Source organism: Vanacampus margaritifer, chromosome 6, assembly GCF_051991255.1.
Source record: "Vanacampus margaritifer isolate UIUO_Vmar chromosome 6, RoL_Vmar_1.0, whole genome shotgun sequence".
Classification (NCBI taxonomy): Eukaryota; Metazoa; Chordata; class Actinopteri; order Syngnathiformes; family Syngnathidae; genus Vanacampus; species Vanacampus margaritifer.
The window spans coordinates 29,941,796-29,954,563 of NC_135437.1; the positions used below are offsets into that span (position 1 = coordinate 29,941,796).

Here is a 12,768-nt window from a genome sequence, read left to right on the forward strand (position 1 = left end):
TATTATTGAAAGAAATCGGTGAATCGGTGAATCCATGAGAATGCGCGGTTGATTGTGAAGAACGTGAAATCCGGGTTAAGAGAAATGAGCACGGACGTTACGGGAATCGGAAACTTCCGGGAGCAGCAACACAGAAATGTCGGCGTGTTCCTTTCTTCTTTTTTTGTGTGCCTGTTCCAGTTGAATTTGAACGTGAAACGTTCATTTGATCTTCCATTCAAGTTTGTCGTCTCGTGGCGCACTCAAAAGACGGAAAGGAAGAAAAAAAGAAGAAGAAAGGAAGGAAAAAAGAAGAAAGGAAGGAAGGGGGGATGCGAGGGAAGAAAAGTGGCAGCGACGGCGGCGTTGCGCAACCTTGACCCGGTTGACGTGTGAAAGTGAAGAATGAACCTCTGCTGAGAAGCAATCAGCTGCCGCGTTAGCGTGTTAGCATCAACACTTGCCAATCGAGCGACGGCAAACGGAAAAACTCCATGCTTGGTTTTCTTCAGAAGTTCAGCAGGCTTCGTTGAAGTCGCAGATTTCAAAAGATACCAAGTATAAATAATGTCGTATTTGGAGCGTGAAGCTCAAGCCGGACGCGAGGCCAGCGTGCGCGTTCGTCACCTTTTTTGGTGGACATTAGTTTGACACGCCCGCGCTGACCTTTGACCCAGTGAATGTAAAAGGTCGCGTTGACCTCTGAACTCTTGTGAACTCTGCAAGTGTGAACATTTGCACCCAAGTTGATGAAAGGAAAAAATGATCCCTCCGGGCGGCCGCTCGAGTCGTGTTTGTCTGCACGCAGCCACAAAATGGCCGCAGGAAACCGACGGCCGCGACGGCCATGTTGAACCAATGGACGCAAATGTCAACCGCAATCAAAATCACCTTCAGAAATTACGGAAAAAAAGATTTTTGGGATCCTTTTTTTCCACTTCATTTATAGCAAACAAGATTCCTGTTTTTATTTGTATTTTGATTGCAATGCACGAATGGATCAATATTTTTACAGACCGCTAATCACATGTCGAGTTATTGATTCATGAATAACTCATCAATTATCAAAATAATCATTTCATCATTGAATGAACTGACGTGAACACGCGGCAGAGGGTTAAGGTCACTTTGCTCTGTCGTGTAAGTGCACAAAAACTTGAACCTTGAACTTTCACCTCAACGTTTGGATTGCTTCCAAGGATGGAATTCCCAGAAAACATGTTGAGCGTGCGTCGTTGAGTCGCAATTGTAAATATCGAATTCTCCGATTTCTGTAGTCATCCATGAAAGCAGACCGATTATTTTGCGTATTTCTAAAAAAAATTGCAAATTCAAAAAAGGTTTGACTTTGGAACTCAAAGAATGATCCAAATTTTCCACAATTTTCCAAACAGATGTTAGGGAATGTTACTGTCAATTTAAAATAACGTCCTGTGTTCAAATAAAAATGTATCTGGAAAAGCAGCATAAAACATGTTTAATCTGTGAAGGCGTTTCCTGGTTGACATTTTTGGGCGAGCGATCAGCAAATTTGCCTCCGCCGCCTCCAAATCAATAAATCCATCAATAACAAAGTGTATCCAAAGCCAAGGACCGCGTTGGCTGGCGTCCAATCAGCATAAAGTGCTGATTGGCGAGGTAGCGAGCGCCACATGTGTGCTCACGTTGGCGCTCTCACGGATGGCCGGGGGGGGGGGGGGTTGGGGGGGGGGGGGGTTCGGAGGGGGTTCATGTATGGGGGTGTTGGTTTTAAGTGGGCTGCGACAGCTTGCTGCGCTTCAGACACATTGTTGCTGCTAAATCAAGCAAGCGAACTACCAAGGCTGAAGCGTGGGGAGTGGTGGGGGGGGCGGTGGTTGGTGGGGGGGGCTAATAACGAAGGGGGGGGGGGGCGAATTGGGGGCTTGTTCTTCTTGTTTGTGTGTTTATACTCAATGCAGCTCAAGTGTAAGTGATAAGCAGCAAATCTGCCAAAGGGACGACAAACAGACCCCCCCCCCCCCAAACTCCTGAGTCTGACCCCCACTTTGCTTCAACGCCTCATCTTATCTTAAGTGCCCCCCCCCCCCCCCAAACTCCTGAGTCTGACCCCCACTTTGCTTCAACGCCTCATCTTATCTTAAGCGCAATTGATGTGAAAAACAAGGCAGGTAACGAGTGTGGCCATTAAGAAGACAAACAAAACTGGACTAGACAATATTCTACTTTTTAACAAGATAAAAAAGGCCAATTCATAATTGCTTCTCTCTCAAGCTCGGTCCACACATAAAGAAAATCAGATGTCAAGAAAAGCCAGGTGGACCGCCAGGCCTATAAAGCACTGGAGGGAAACCCGGCGGCCATTCTTCGCGTCAAGTCTTTTTTTTTCTGGAATCAGAAACTCCCAAAATATCAGCGGAGGCCGACAAAGAACCGAGCATCCCGCCCCGAGTCGCTCGTTGATCAACAGTTGCGTTGCCACGGTGACGAGTCTCAACCAAACAACAACGAAGGCTACCCAGCCAGATCAGAAACGCGGTACGAGTACGCAGAGTTTGTCGCGGGTAGCCGACAGCTGTCAATCAAAAATCCAGAGTGTTGACCACTCACGTCCTGTCTGTCCAAGCACCGCCCCTCCCCTCCCCCCTCCCCCTCCCCCCTCCCACTCAAGCGCCCCCAGGGGGAAAGTCCACTTGTATAATTAAGTGTGTGTTGTTTTGTCTTTTTCCCCAGCGACACCCACCGGGCCCCGGCGGGACCCTCAATGAGCGCCAATTACTCAAATTACAGATCCAGCTGACAAAAAGCCAGCTCGGCTAAACACGCCGGCCGATTAGCCGGAGGAGCTAATGATTAGCGGCTAATTGACTCCATGAGCCAACAAAGAGAAAATGCACAGATATGTTGGCACATTGCGATTGGCAGGCAGGGAGGCTGGGGGGGTGTTGGGGGGGGGGACACGCTGGGAGAAAACCAACAAGTGGCTCACACGCACAAATACGTGACAAAAAAAAGAAAAGAAAAGAAAAAAAACTCCTCTCACAACTCCGGCATTTGGCAAATAGAAATAATGTCGGCAATTCCAATGGACCTAAAACAGGAAAAGCTTGAGATCAATTCATGAAAAATGCGAGAGAAAAAAAAAGGTGCAAGTGTCTTTTTATGGGATGGATGTCAACTTGCGATTAGTGCTGTCGCTATTCAATCATTAATGAATCAATCAAAAAAATGGATTCATTTGAATTTTGCATTAAAGTGTATGAAGAAAAACATTTTTTTCCCCCCAATTCATGTTTATTAACCAGTGATTGTTATTTCATAATTCCTATTTGATTGTTTTTATTTAGCATGGAAGTGTTAAAAAAATAATCAAGTATAAAAAAGATACTGTCAAAAAAGTGACCTGATATCAACATGAAGTGACCAGGAAGTGGTTTTAAATCAACAGGAAGTGAGCAGATTTCAACAGGAAGTGACCCGGAAGTCACCTGATTTCAACGGGAAGTCACCTGTTTCAACTACTACCACATGCTAAATAGTTATAGTTATGTCATCGTTATTTTTCTTTTTCTTTTATAAAAGACTACAAAAATTACTGTCTGAGGATTTGGACCATTTGAAATAAAAAAAAAAAATGGCTCCAAATGATTACTCGATGATTAAAGTAGTTGTCGCTTAATTTGATCATTTATTATTTGCTCGATTCATTTTGACAGCTTTTACTTGTGACGTCAACTGTCAACGTGACGTTGGCAAACTGAGCCGCGATTGACGTTGCAGGTTTCCTGAGCACGTGGAAAAGAAAGAGAATGAGGTGGCGATCAAGTTCATATGATCGCGTTGCTGCTGAAAATGGACAAATAATTCAAGTGTGCCTTTAAAGGCTCATGGAAATTCCCCCCAAATTGCGACGGATCTCCCGGAAAGTGCAAAGTTGGCGTTTGCGCCGTACCGGTTGCCGTGCACGTGCGAGGCGCAGAAGGCGTAGCTGTAGTGAAGCAGCATGGGGTCCACCAGCGTGTTGTCCTCCGAGAAGTCCATCAGCTCCTTCAAGTAGCTCAAGTGGCGCTGGCAGCCGCGGACGCCGTAGCGGGCGCAGTACTCGTCCAGAACGAACACCTGACCCGGACTGAACCAACCCTGCAAGACGGCAACAAGCAATCACAAGTTGACTTTTGGTTTTTGCCGGAGACGTCGTCGGCGGCGGCAGACTTTCGAGTGGACGCTTGAAGACGCTCCATTTGTTTTGGATCCTCGCCAAAATGGAAGCACGGCTTGAAAATACGTCAGGTTGCACGCAGAGCCGTTGCCGCGGGAGACGGCATTTGCCGCAACGCGCTTGGCGCGCACATTCGGCATCCAGAGACAAAAGAATTTCAATGGTGGTTTGGGAACAGCAAAAAAAACAACACGGACGTGCTACCAAAACACCAAATCAAAAAGCGACATTTGAGGCCTCCAAATTCATTGACAATTAATCATTCAGCAAATTCTTCATCAACAACCGTTTTGATCATCAATTCATTGTTTGGACCCGTTGTCAAGTTTAAAATTGGCACTCTCAACAGTAAAGAAAACCTTTTCGGTTTAATAAAAAAAAAAGAAAAGTCCATTTGCAAACATCAGCTTTGACTTTTCCATTTTCTGACATGTTACGGAGCAAACCCCCAAAAAATTGTTATTTGCAGTCAGAGCATGACGAGCTTGTAATTGACGCGTAATTCAGGCTGAAGGCCAGCCATTGACATGAATCGGTAGCACAGAAGTAACATTGTTAGATATTTTTTCATTGCTCCTTTTTTAAAACGTAGAAATGTGGTAGAAATATCCCAATCCAATCATGTGATGATCTGATGAGGTGAAAAGGATTGGATTTATAAATAATATCAAACTTCTTTTGCCAAAATGTGGGATCTGTTAAGCACTCTGAAAGCTGCGGGCCGGCCCCCCCCCCCCTCTTTTTTTTTTATATATATATATTTTTTAAATTAATTTTTATTTTGTATGTGGGTGAGTATGTGTATGTGCGTGTGTGTATCCATTAGTTCACCTAAAACCTATTTAAAAATCCCATACATTCAGCTAAACCGAACACTTCAGAACTCAGCCAGAGCCGTGAGGCTGTCAGGAGACCCGAGGAAGGACCAAAGAAAGGTCGGCCCCCCTCCTATTGGATGCGCCTTCTGACATGACCTCAACGCTGCGCTGGAATTTCACTTTTTCCAACTCGCGGCCGCTAGCAGCGTTTTTTGGTGAAAGCAACTCAAATGCTAACGTAAATAACGGCTCGTTAGCGAGAAGCTAGCCGACTCAGGTTGGGTTTGTTATAATGACGAAGTGTGACAACCGACGAGAGCAACGCCATCGCACGACGCCAAAGCTGGAGTTTGGTTTTGACAGCGCGAGATGTGGCCAGATGGCGTCGACCAATAAGAAGACACGAGAGCATTCTTGTCTTTTGTTGCGGAGAAAAAAAGTCTTTTGCGGTCTAAAGACTCTTGTTGTGGTTGACCCGCCGCTGAATACAACGCCACGCGAGGCCCCGGCACCAATCCCAGCCACTTGTCAACAGATGTCCTCCAACGCCGCCACCGCCGCCGCCGCCTTCCTCATCTCCTTTCCTGTCACCATCGGTTTGCGGAGCACAAAAGCCCGTCTACAAAAGGCCCAAGAGAGAAAGGAAGGAGGAGAAAAGACGCCGCTAATTGCAGCCAGGTAGACGGGAAAGAAGAGCAGATGTCACTTGAAGGAGGCAAAGGAAGGAAAAAAGGAAGGACGGAAAGGAGCACCTCCTCCTCCTCCTCGTCCTCCTCGTTCTTTTTTTACATCCGTAGCTTCTTGCCATGCAAATTCTGAATCTCAGCCAAAATGTTCTGGCATTTGCCCGTGTGGTGGTTGGACACGACGGATTTCGAAACGCGAGTTCCATACTGTTGTGAGAAGCAGATTTTGCTGGAAAATCTTGCTCAGGAGCTTCCGCCGCCTTTGTTGCCGTCGGCGACGTTGGGCACGGTCGCGCGCTCAACGCCAAAGCCGGGCGCTCGCCTTAATCGTCGCTTCCCGTCGATGCCGACGCCAGAACGAGCAGCGGCCGAAGCGGGTTCACGTCCGTCCATCGGGGTGAGTACGCACGCTTCTTCTCATTTGGGCAATTTTTGCTTTGCTTTCAGCCGGCGAAAGGTGAGCAGCAGCATCGGACGGGAATTGACGATTAATGGCTTGAATGCCATTAGAGCTCCATCTGGTGGACAAATGGCGCAGGGACATCATTCAACACTGAACTGCATTTACGGTTTCATCAAAAGTAAGAAAACACATCATTGGCAGAAATTTGGGATTTATTCTCATCATCGGTCAGCCCATACGCTTTATTCAACCCTTTTTTCCGAGGATCCGTATATTAGAGCTAGACCGATATGTTTTTTTTTCAGGGCCGATGCTGATTATTAGTAGTCAAGGACACCGATAACCGATATTTGGAGCCGCAGACATCTTTGTTTTTCAAGATCTCCCACCAGGGGCCGTAGCAGCTTTTGTTGCAAGTGACATCAAAACTTAAATGTTTTGGATAGTAAATACGATATTCCAAAATATCAAAATAGCTGAAGTGTTACATTTTGACGGATCGAAGTTCATTTAATTTCAAAGAAAAACAGAAGGTGCCGAGGGTTCCCAGCAGCATCTCTGAAAATTGAAGAAATTTAAATGAGTTCCCTGAAGTCAACACTTTCTCTTTTTAAATGGGTCGGCTTTATGATTCTTCAAAATGGCCGTTGCCGATATTGGTTAAAAATGCTGAATATCGGCGCGCCGGTTCCTCGCCCTTGCAATTAGCGCCGGATGACCGTAAATAACACAATGCCATTTTCCCTTATAAAAAATTTAAAAAAAAATGAAATGTAATTGGAAGATGCAGAAATTCGCTCCGATAATCGCTTTGCTTCTCTTCAGCTGAAAAGGACACAAAAAGATCAACACGCTTGCGTTACAAATTGTTGTTTTTCTCCCCTCACTTCCATTGAAAAGATGAAAAAGTCATCATTTCCCCTGCGCTTGATTTTTTTTTTTGTTCCCCGAGCGAGCGAGCGAGCGAGCGATTTGTGGCCGTCCTCCTTTTCAGCGTGTAAATATTCAAGTACGACAGGTGCTTCAATGCCGACGCTGGAGTGAGCGCAATTTCTTTCCCGGGCTCCGCTTGCCTGCCAAAAGGTCACAAAGTGCTTGACGGGCGCACAAAAGCCAGCGAGGTCAGCGCGCAAATAAGCAGCGGTAAATACAAAGAACGCAATAACACCTCAAGGACGTTGTGGGAGGGGAAGAAAAAAATAACATCACAACCTTCTTTTAAAAGACACTCAAACAAGCCTGAAGAAGACTTTTTTGATTTTATTATTGACATTTAGCTCTGCTAATTCCCGCCCGGGTCACCAGAAGGTAACATTTTCTTTTGTAGGAAACGTGAAAGAAAAATGTCCAGTCGGCTTGATCAAGTTTGCAACAGCGTCTGCATTCGGGCTGGGCGGAAAATTAAACCCCCCCACCCAAAAAAAATCCAGCCATTCAGGATGATTACGATTGCCCTCTTGTGGCCGTTTTACAGTCAATCTAATTTGGTTTTTTTTTTCAATTCAAAACATTGAATCAAATAAAATTTCAAATCACTATTTATTTATTTTTTTAAATGATCACTATTTTTAGTAGTGGTATTGGTACTTGGTATCGGTATTTGATGATTACTCAAGGTTGAGCAGTAGCCTGTTCGTACTGGTATCAGTTAGAGAATAGTATCAAACATCCCTTGCAAAAACTATTTCAATAAAGTACATTTATTATTATTATTACCAAGATGATTCATCTGTGGGTGGAATTTTATTCTGCCAATTGTGCCAAATATCAGAATTGGCCTTGAACACCCTCAAAAGGAGTGCAACAAAAGCCACTTCCTGTTTGGATATTTCTTTCCTTTGATCCTTCCTCAGGTCTCCTGACAACTTCACGACTCTGGCAGGACTTTCAAGGATCGGGTTAAGGTGAAGGGCCTCAGATTTAGAAAAGGTTTCGGTTGAATTCAAGAGCACAAAATCACAAAAAAAGAAAAGAAAAAGACAAACAATGAGCAGTCGCCGCAGGAATCTCATTCTTTTTCCCCGGCCGTGTTTGAAAATATTTATGGCGTGATAATCTCAAAATCCACAGGAGTCCCACTTGGACTTGATTGCACGCGCGTGTTTCTCTCCTCCACCCGAGCGGCGGCGGCGGCGGCGGCGGCGTAATGCTTAGCTGGCATGCGTGCGCACGTTTGTCGCTTTCTGCCCGCCGCTCGCCAATTAGGAGGAACGCCGCCGACAACGGCGGACGGACGGACGGGAAATGAGGCACTGCTGCTACTTGCATTTTGGGATCTTCAAACGCATTCCAGCAAACGACACCATATCAATTGTATCAAAAAATGTTTTCGAACCACGGTACGGACTGGTGTGCTGGATGTGCGCCTTTGAGGGGCGTGGTCTAGTCGGGTTGGCATGTAAGCTTGGCCTACAGCAGTTTTTTTTTCCTTTCTTTTTTTTGTAATCAGAAAGAGATTTCTTGGTTCATCATAATTGTACTTTGAGCCAAATGTGCAAAATTTCACATGGAAATCTGACAATGACTTGTTACATTATTGCTTCGTTATGATAATCTTGATTGAATAATTCATTACAAAGAGTGATTGCTTCATCATTCATTCCGTGTGAATAATTGGGAAGCGTATGAGTATCCCGAAAAGCGCTACATAAATCTGATGCATTAGTATTATTTTTATTATTATCTTTATTCATGATTACAATAAACCTTTACAATTGACTTGCTGTATATATATAATAAAAATCTTTGTAAATAATGGTATTGTACTCATGACCGCTAACATTTTTTAATTAGCACTCATTTTTTGTGGGGAAATGTTATGTATCTAGTGGTATCGGTACTTGGTATCGGTATTTGATGACTACTCAAGAGTTGAGTAGCCTGCTCGTACCGGCATCAGTCTAAAAACTAAATTAACCCCCGGGCGTTATTATAGTTTGATTAAATTCTTGTAATTTTTGCCAAAATCTGGCATTTCCTTTGAAGTGTGATAACTTCGTCATTTATGAATATTTTTTTCACTTTCAAACCGCTCAAAATGTTCACTGGCATCAGAACTATCTATTCATATATAGTTTAAAAAAAATTTTTTTTTAATGCCCTCTATGGACAATAATAGCAGTATTATGCTAACAGCAAAATTAACTATGCTGTATAAAGGAAAAAAATAAAGGTCTAATTTGAATATTTCATATGACATATTTAGAGGCTTGAATAAGTCCATAAGTCATAACAATATAATTTTTTTATGCATGCCCAGTTTTTCACAATGGCATTTTTCTGAATAGCACAAAACTCTTGTAATTTTGCCAAAATCTGGCATTTCCTTTGAAGTGAGATAACTTAGTCATTTATGAATATTTCACTTTCAACCGCTCAAAATGTTCAGTGGCATCAGACCTATCTATACATATATAGTTTTTATTTTATTTAATTTTCTAATGCCCCCTATGGACAATAATAGCAGTATTATGCTAATAGTAAGACTAACTATGCTGTATATATATATATCAAATAAAATACTAATTTGAATATTTCATATGACATATTTAGAGGCTTGAATAAGTCCATAAGTCATAACAATATAATTTTTTCTGCATGCCCAATTTTCACACAATGGCAGTTTTCCGAATAGCACAAAACTCTTGTAATTTTGCCAAAATCCGGCATTTCCTTTAAAGTGAGATAACTTAGTCATTTATGAATATTTTTTTCACTTTCAACCACTCAAAATGTTCAGTGGCATCAGACCTATCTACACATATATATAGTTTTTATTTATTTATTTATTTTGAATGCCCCATATGGACAACAATAGCAGTATTATGCTAATAGCAAGACTAACTATGGTGTATATATATATAATATAAAAGAATAATTTATATATTTCATATGACATAGTTAGAGGCTCAAACAAGTCAATAAGTCACAACAATAGAATTTTTTTATGCATGCATTTTGTATTCATTTATTAGCCTTTGGCGCCACCTAGTGGATTTTTGTGTTAACACTCTAAAGACACAAATTCCTCTATTTTCATGTTTATGACTCGTCAAAGAAGCGATTGCATCAGTAATCACGGAAAATGCATTATAACACATCAGGTTTACAGCACATCAAAAACTGTGATTTATAACGGGAGTCAATGAGCCAAAATCGGGCATTATTACAACAACTTGGTGTGAATCTCTCCCTCCTGTTTGGTAATAATTATAAATGACAGCATGGCGCTAATTTGAAACTTCTACATTTTTAAACAATCCTGGTAAAATGTCAGGTCCCTAGTGTATTTTTTTCAAATGCTTTTTCTTTGATGAAAAACAGAAAAACTGAAAAAAGCCAGAAAATGGACAAATAACGCCCAGGGGTTAATCAAACACGACATTACTTACAATCATTATTTTATGAAATCATTGATGAATTTATTAGAATTAAACGCTTAACAATATATCCAAAGGAGAAAGATTTTTCTTTAACTCATTCACTGCCATTGACGACTATAGACGTCAAAAATTCATGTGAACTATTTCTATTAGTTCAACAATTTTTCATTCAATTTCATTTTTTATGAAAACCTATATTTTTTTATTGTACATTAACCGATATAAAATTATCATGCGATTAATTATGATTAAATACCCCTTATTATATATATTTTTTAAATTAGGCCCGTCAGGAGATTACATTTTTTTTAATTGTAATTAATCACATGACTTCACTAGTTAACTAACGATTAATCACAAATTTTAGATCTGTTCTAAATTTACAATCAAACATTTTTTCTAGGTTTTCATACTCTTGTTGGCAAAAGTGGATTTTTTATTTTTTTTTAAACTAAGAGAAATAGTTCAAATGAATTTTTGACGTCTATAGCCGTCAATGGCAGTGAATGAGTTCATAATTCCACATGTTGAATGAGCTGGCCAATCTGTGCAGTTTTTTGTTTTGTTTTTAATCAAAGGGAAGCAATGACTGCCCCCCTCCACCCCCGGGTTAGAAAATGGCGTCATTCTTGGACCAGCCTGTAGTGTCCGCCCTCCGTCTCCCGCTTTTTTTCCTCAGCGGCGGGGTCACTTTGCTTCCCGGGAAAGAGCGGCGAGCGAGCGAGGCGTGCGTGCGCTTGGCGGCTAATTGCGAGCGGCGCCATCTGCTAGTGGCGGAGGAACATCTTGTGGCGCCGCCGTCTCTCGCTGCGCCGCCGTATTCCGGTCTGGCGGGAAGCCGAGCCAAGCGGCCAGTCAAAAGAGGCGGGAAGGACGCAAAAAGGCCCGCGCGCCCGCATCGCGTTCCGTCTGACGTGGAATGCGCGCTAGCTAGCTGGTAGCAGCAGGAGGAATTTGACGGCCCCAAACAAGCAACACCAATTCACATTATTATTATATAATTATCATTTCTTTTGATTTATTTATATTATTACCATTATTATATGATTTTATTTATATTATTGCTTAATTATATTATTAGAAAAAGAAAAAAAAATGATATAGTTATTATTATATACAGCTCTTTAAAAAAAAAATGCCACACTTAAAAAGACAAGCGATTGATGTCTAACTCCGCCCACCAAAAACAAAAGACAATTACTATTGAGCGAATGAGCTTTAAAGCCATATATGGGCATGCTTGCAAATCATGCTTGTTGATTCATTAAAATAAATAATCCCCAAAAAAGGAGGATTTTTTAACAAAGCCAAATAATTCTTCCAAAAACACTGATGAATATTCAATATTTGTTGTCTACAAGAACAGGTGAAATATAATTGTTAAAAAAAAACATAATCCCTCAATAATATCAAAATGTTGTTGTAAATGACTTTGTTCTGACTGTTTGGTTGCTCCATGGAGTGATTGTGTTGTGATGATGATGATGATGATGATGATGATGATGATGATGAAGTTGTCATGTTGCCGTAATTGTCGGTCTGTATTTGGAGCGACGACGCTTTTGTCATTTGGGCCTTTTCATGCTGCCGTGTCATACTAAAGTCTTTGGTCTCGCTTCTCTTCTACGCAAACTCGTCTTCCCGTTTGCACCAAAGAAAAGCGCGTGGCGCATCTTTTCCATTTTCTCGCGGTGGCGGCATTTTAACACGTTTATTTTGATTCCGAAATAAAAAAATAAAAAATAAAATAAAAAGTCATGGAATGTTGTGCTTTTCCTGATGGCTCCTTTGATTTCCCCCAAGTCTACAAAAAGACAGTTTTTTTGGTCTCGTATCCTTCTTTTGTCCAAAATGTCTGCAAGGATTTTGGCTTCTGAATTGAAGACAACAAAAATCAATGAGTTGACAAAAAAGTCATTGAAAGGCTTCAATTTGCTGTCTTGGGAATTTTGGCAGCTGGAAATCAAAGGCAACACTTTTTTTTTTTTTGCAGATTTTTTTTCTTCCTTTTTCAGAGCAAACAACAAGAGTCCATGTATAGTATTTGAAAAAGAAAATCGTTTTGGAAAAAAGCGGCAAGTTGACGTGCGTCTTCATGTGGATACGATTCATCTTTTCATCAGTGAAATAAAAAAGGACATTTTTACATTTTCACCACTAAAAATAGAATGCAAGGAAAGAAGGACATCCTGTCACACGTATTGATCGCTCAATAATCTTTTCATCTGACCTCTTTTAACATTTGAGCAGGAAAGATACGTTTGTTAAGGTCAAACATCAAACTAACATTTGATCAGCTTGT

The 12,768-nt window shown here is 41.7% G+C and overlaps 1 protein-coding gene across 1 annotated transcript in view; it reads right to left on the bottom strand.

Moving 5' to 3' along the window:
- Window positions 1-12,768, bottom strand: part of LOC144053861 (calcium-dependent secretion activator 2-like) — a 92,380-nt gene that overhangs the window by 40,687 nt on the left and 38,925 nt on the right. The window contains exon 13 of the mRNA XM_077568717.1: window positions 3,911-4,098. Within this exon, the coding sequence (XP_077424843.1) occupies window positions 3,911-4,098 (188 nt within the window). The remainder of the gene's footprint in view (window positions 1-3,910; window positions 4,099-12,768) is intronic.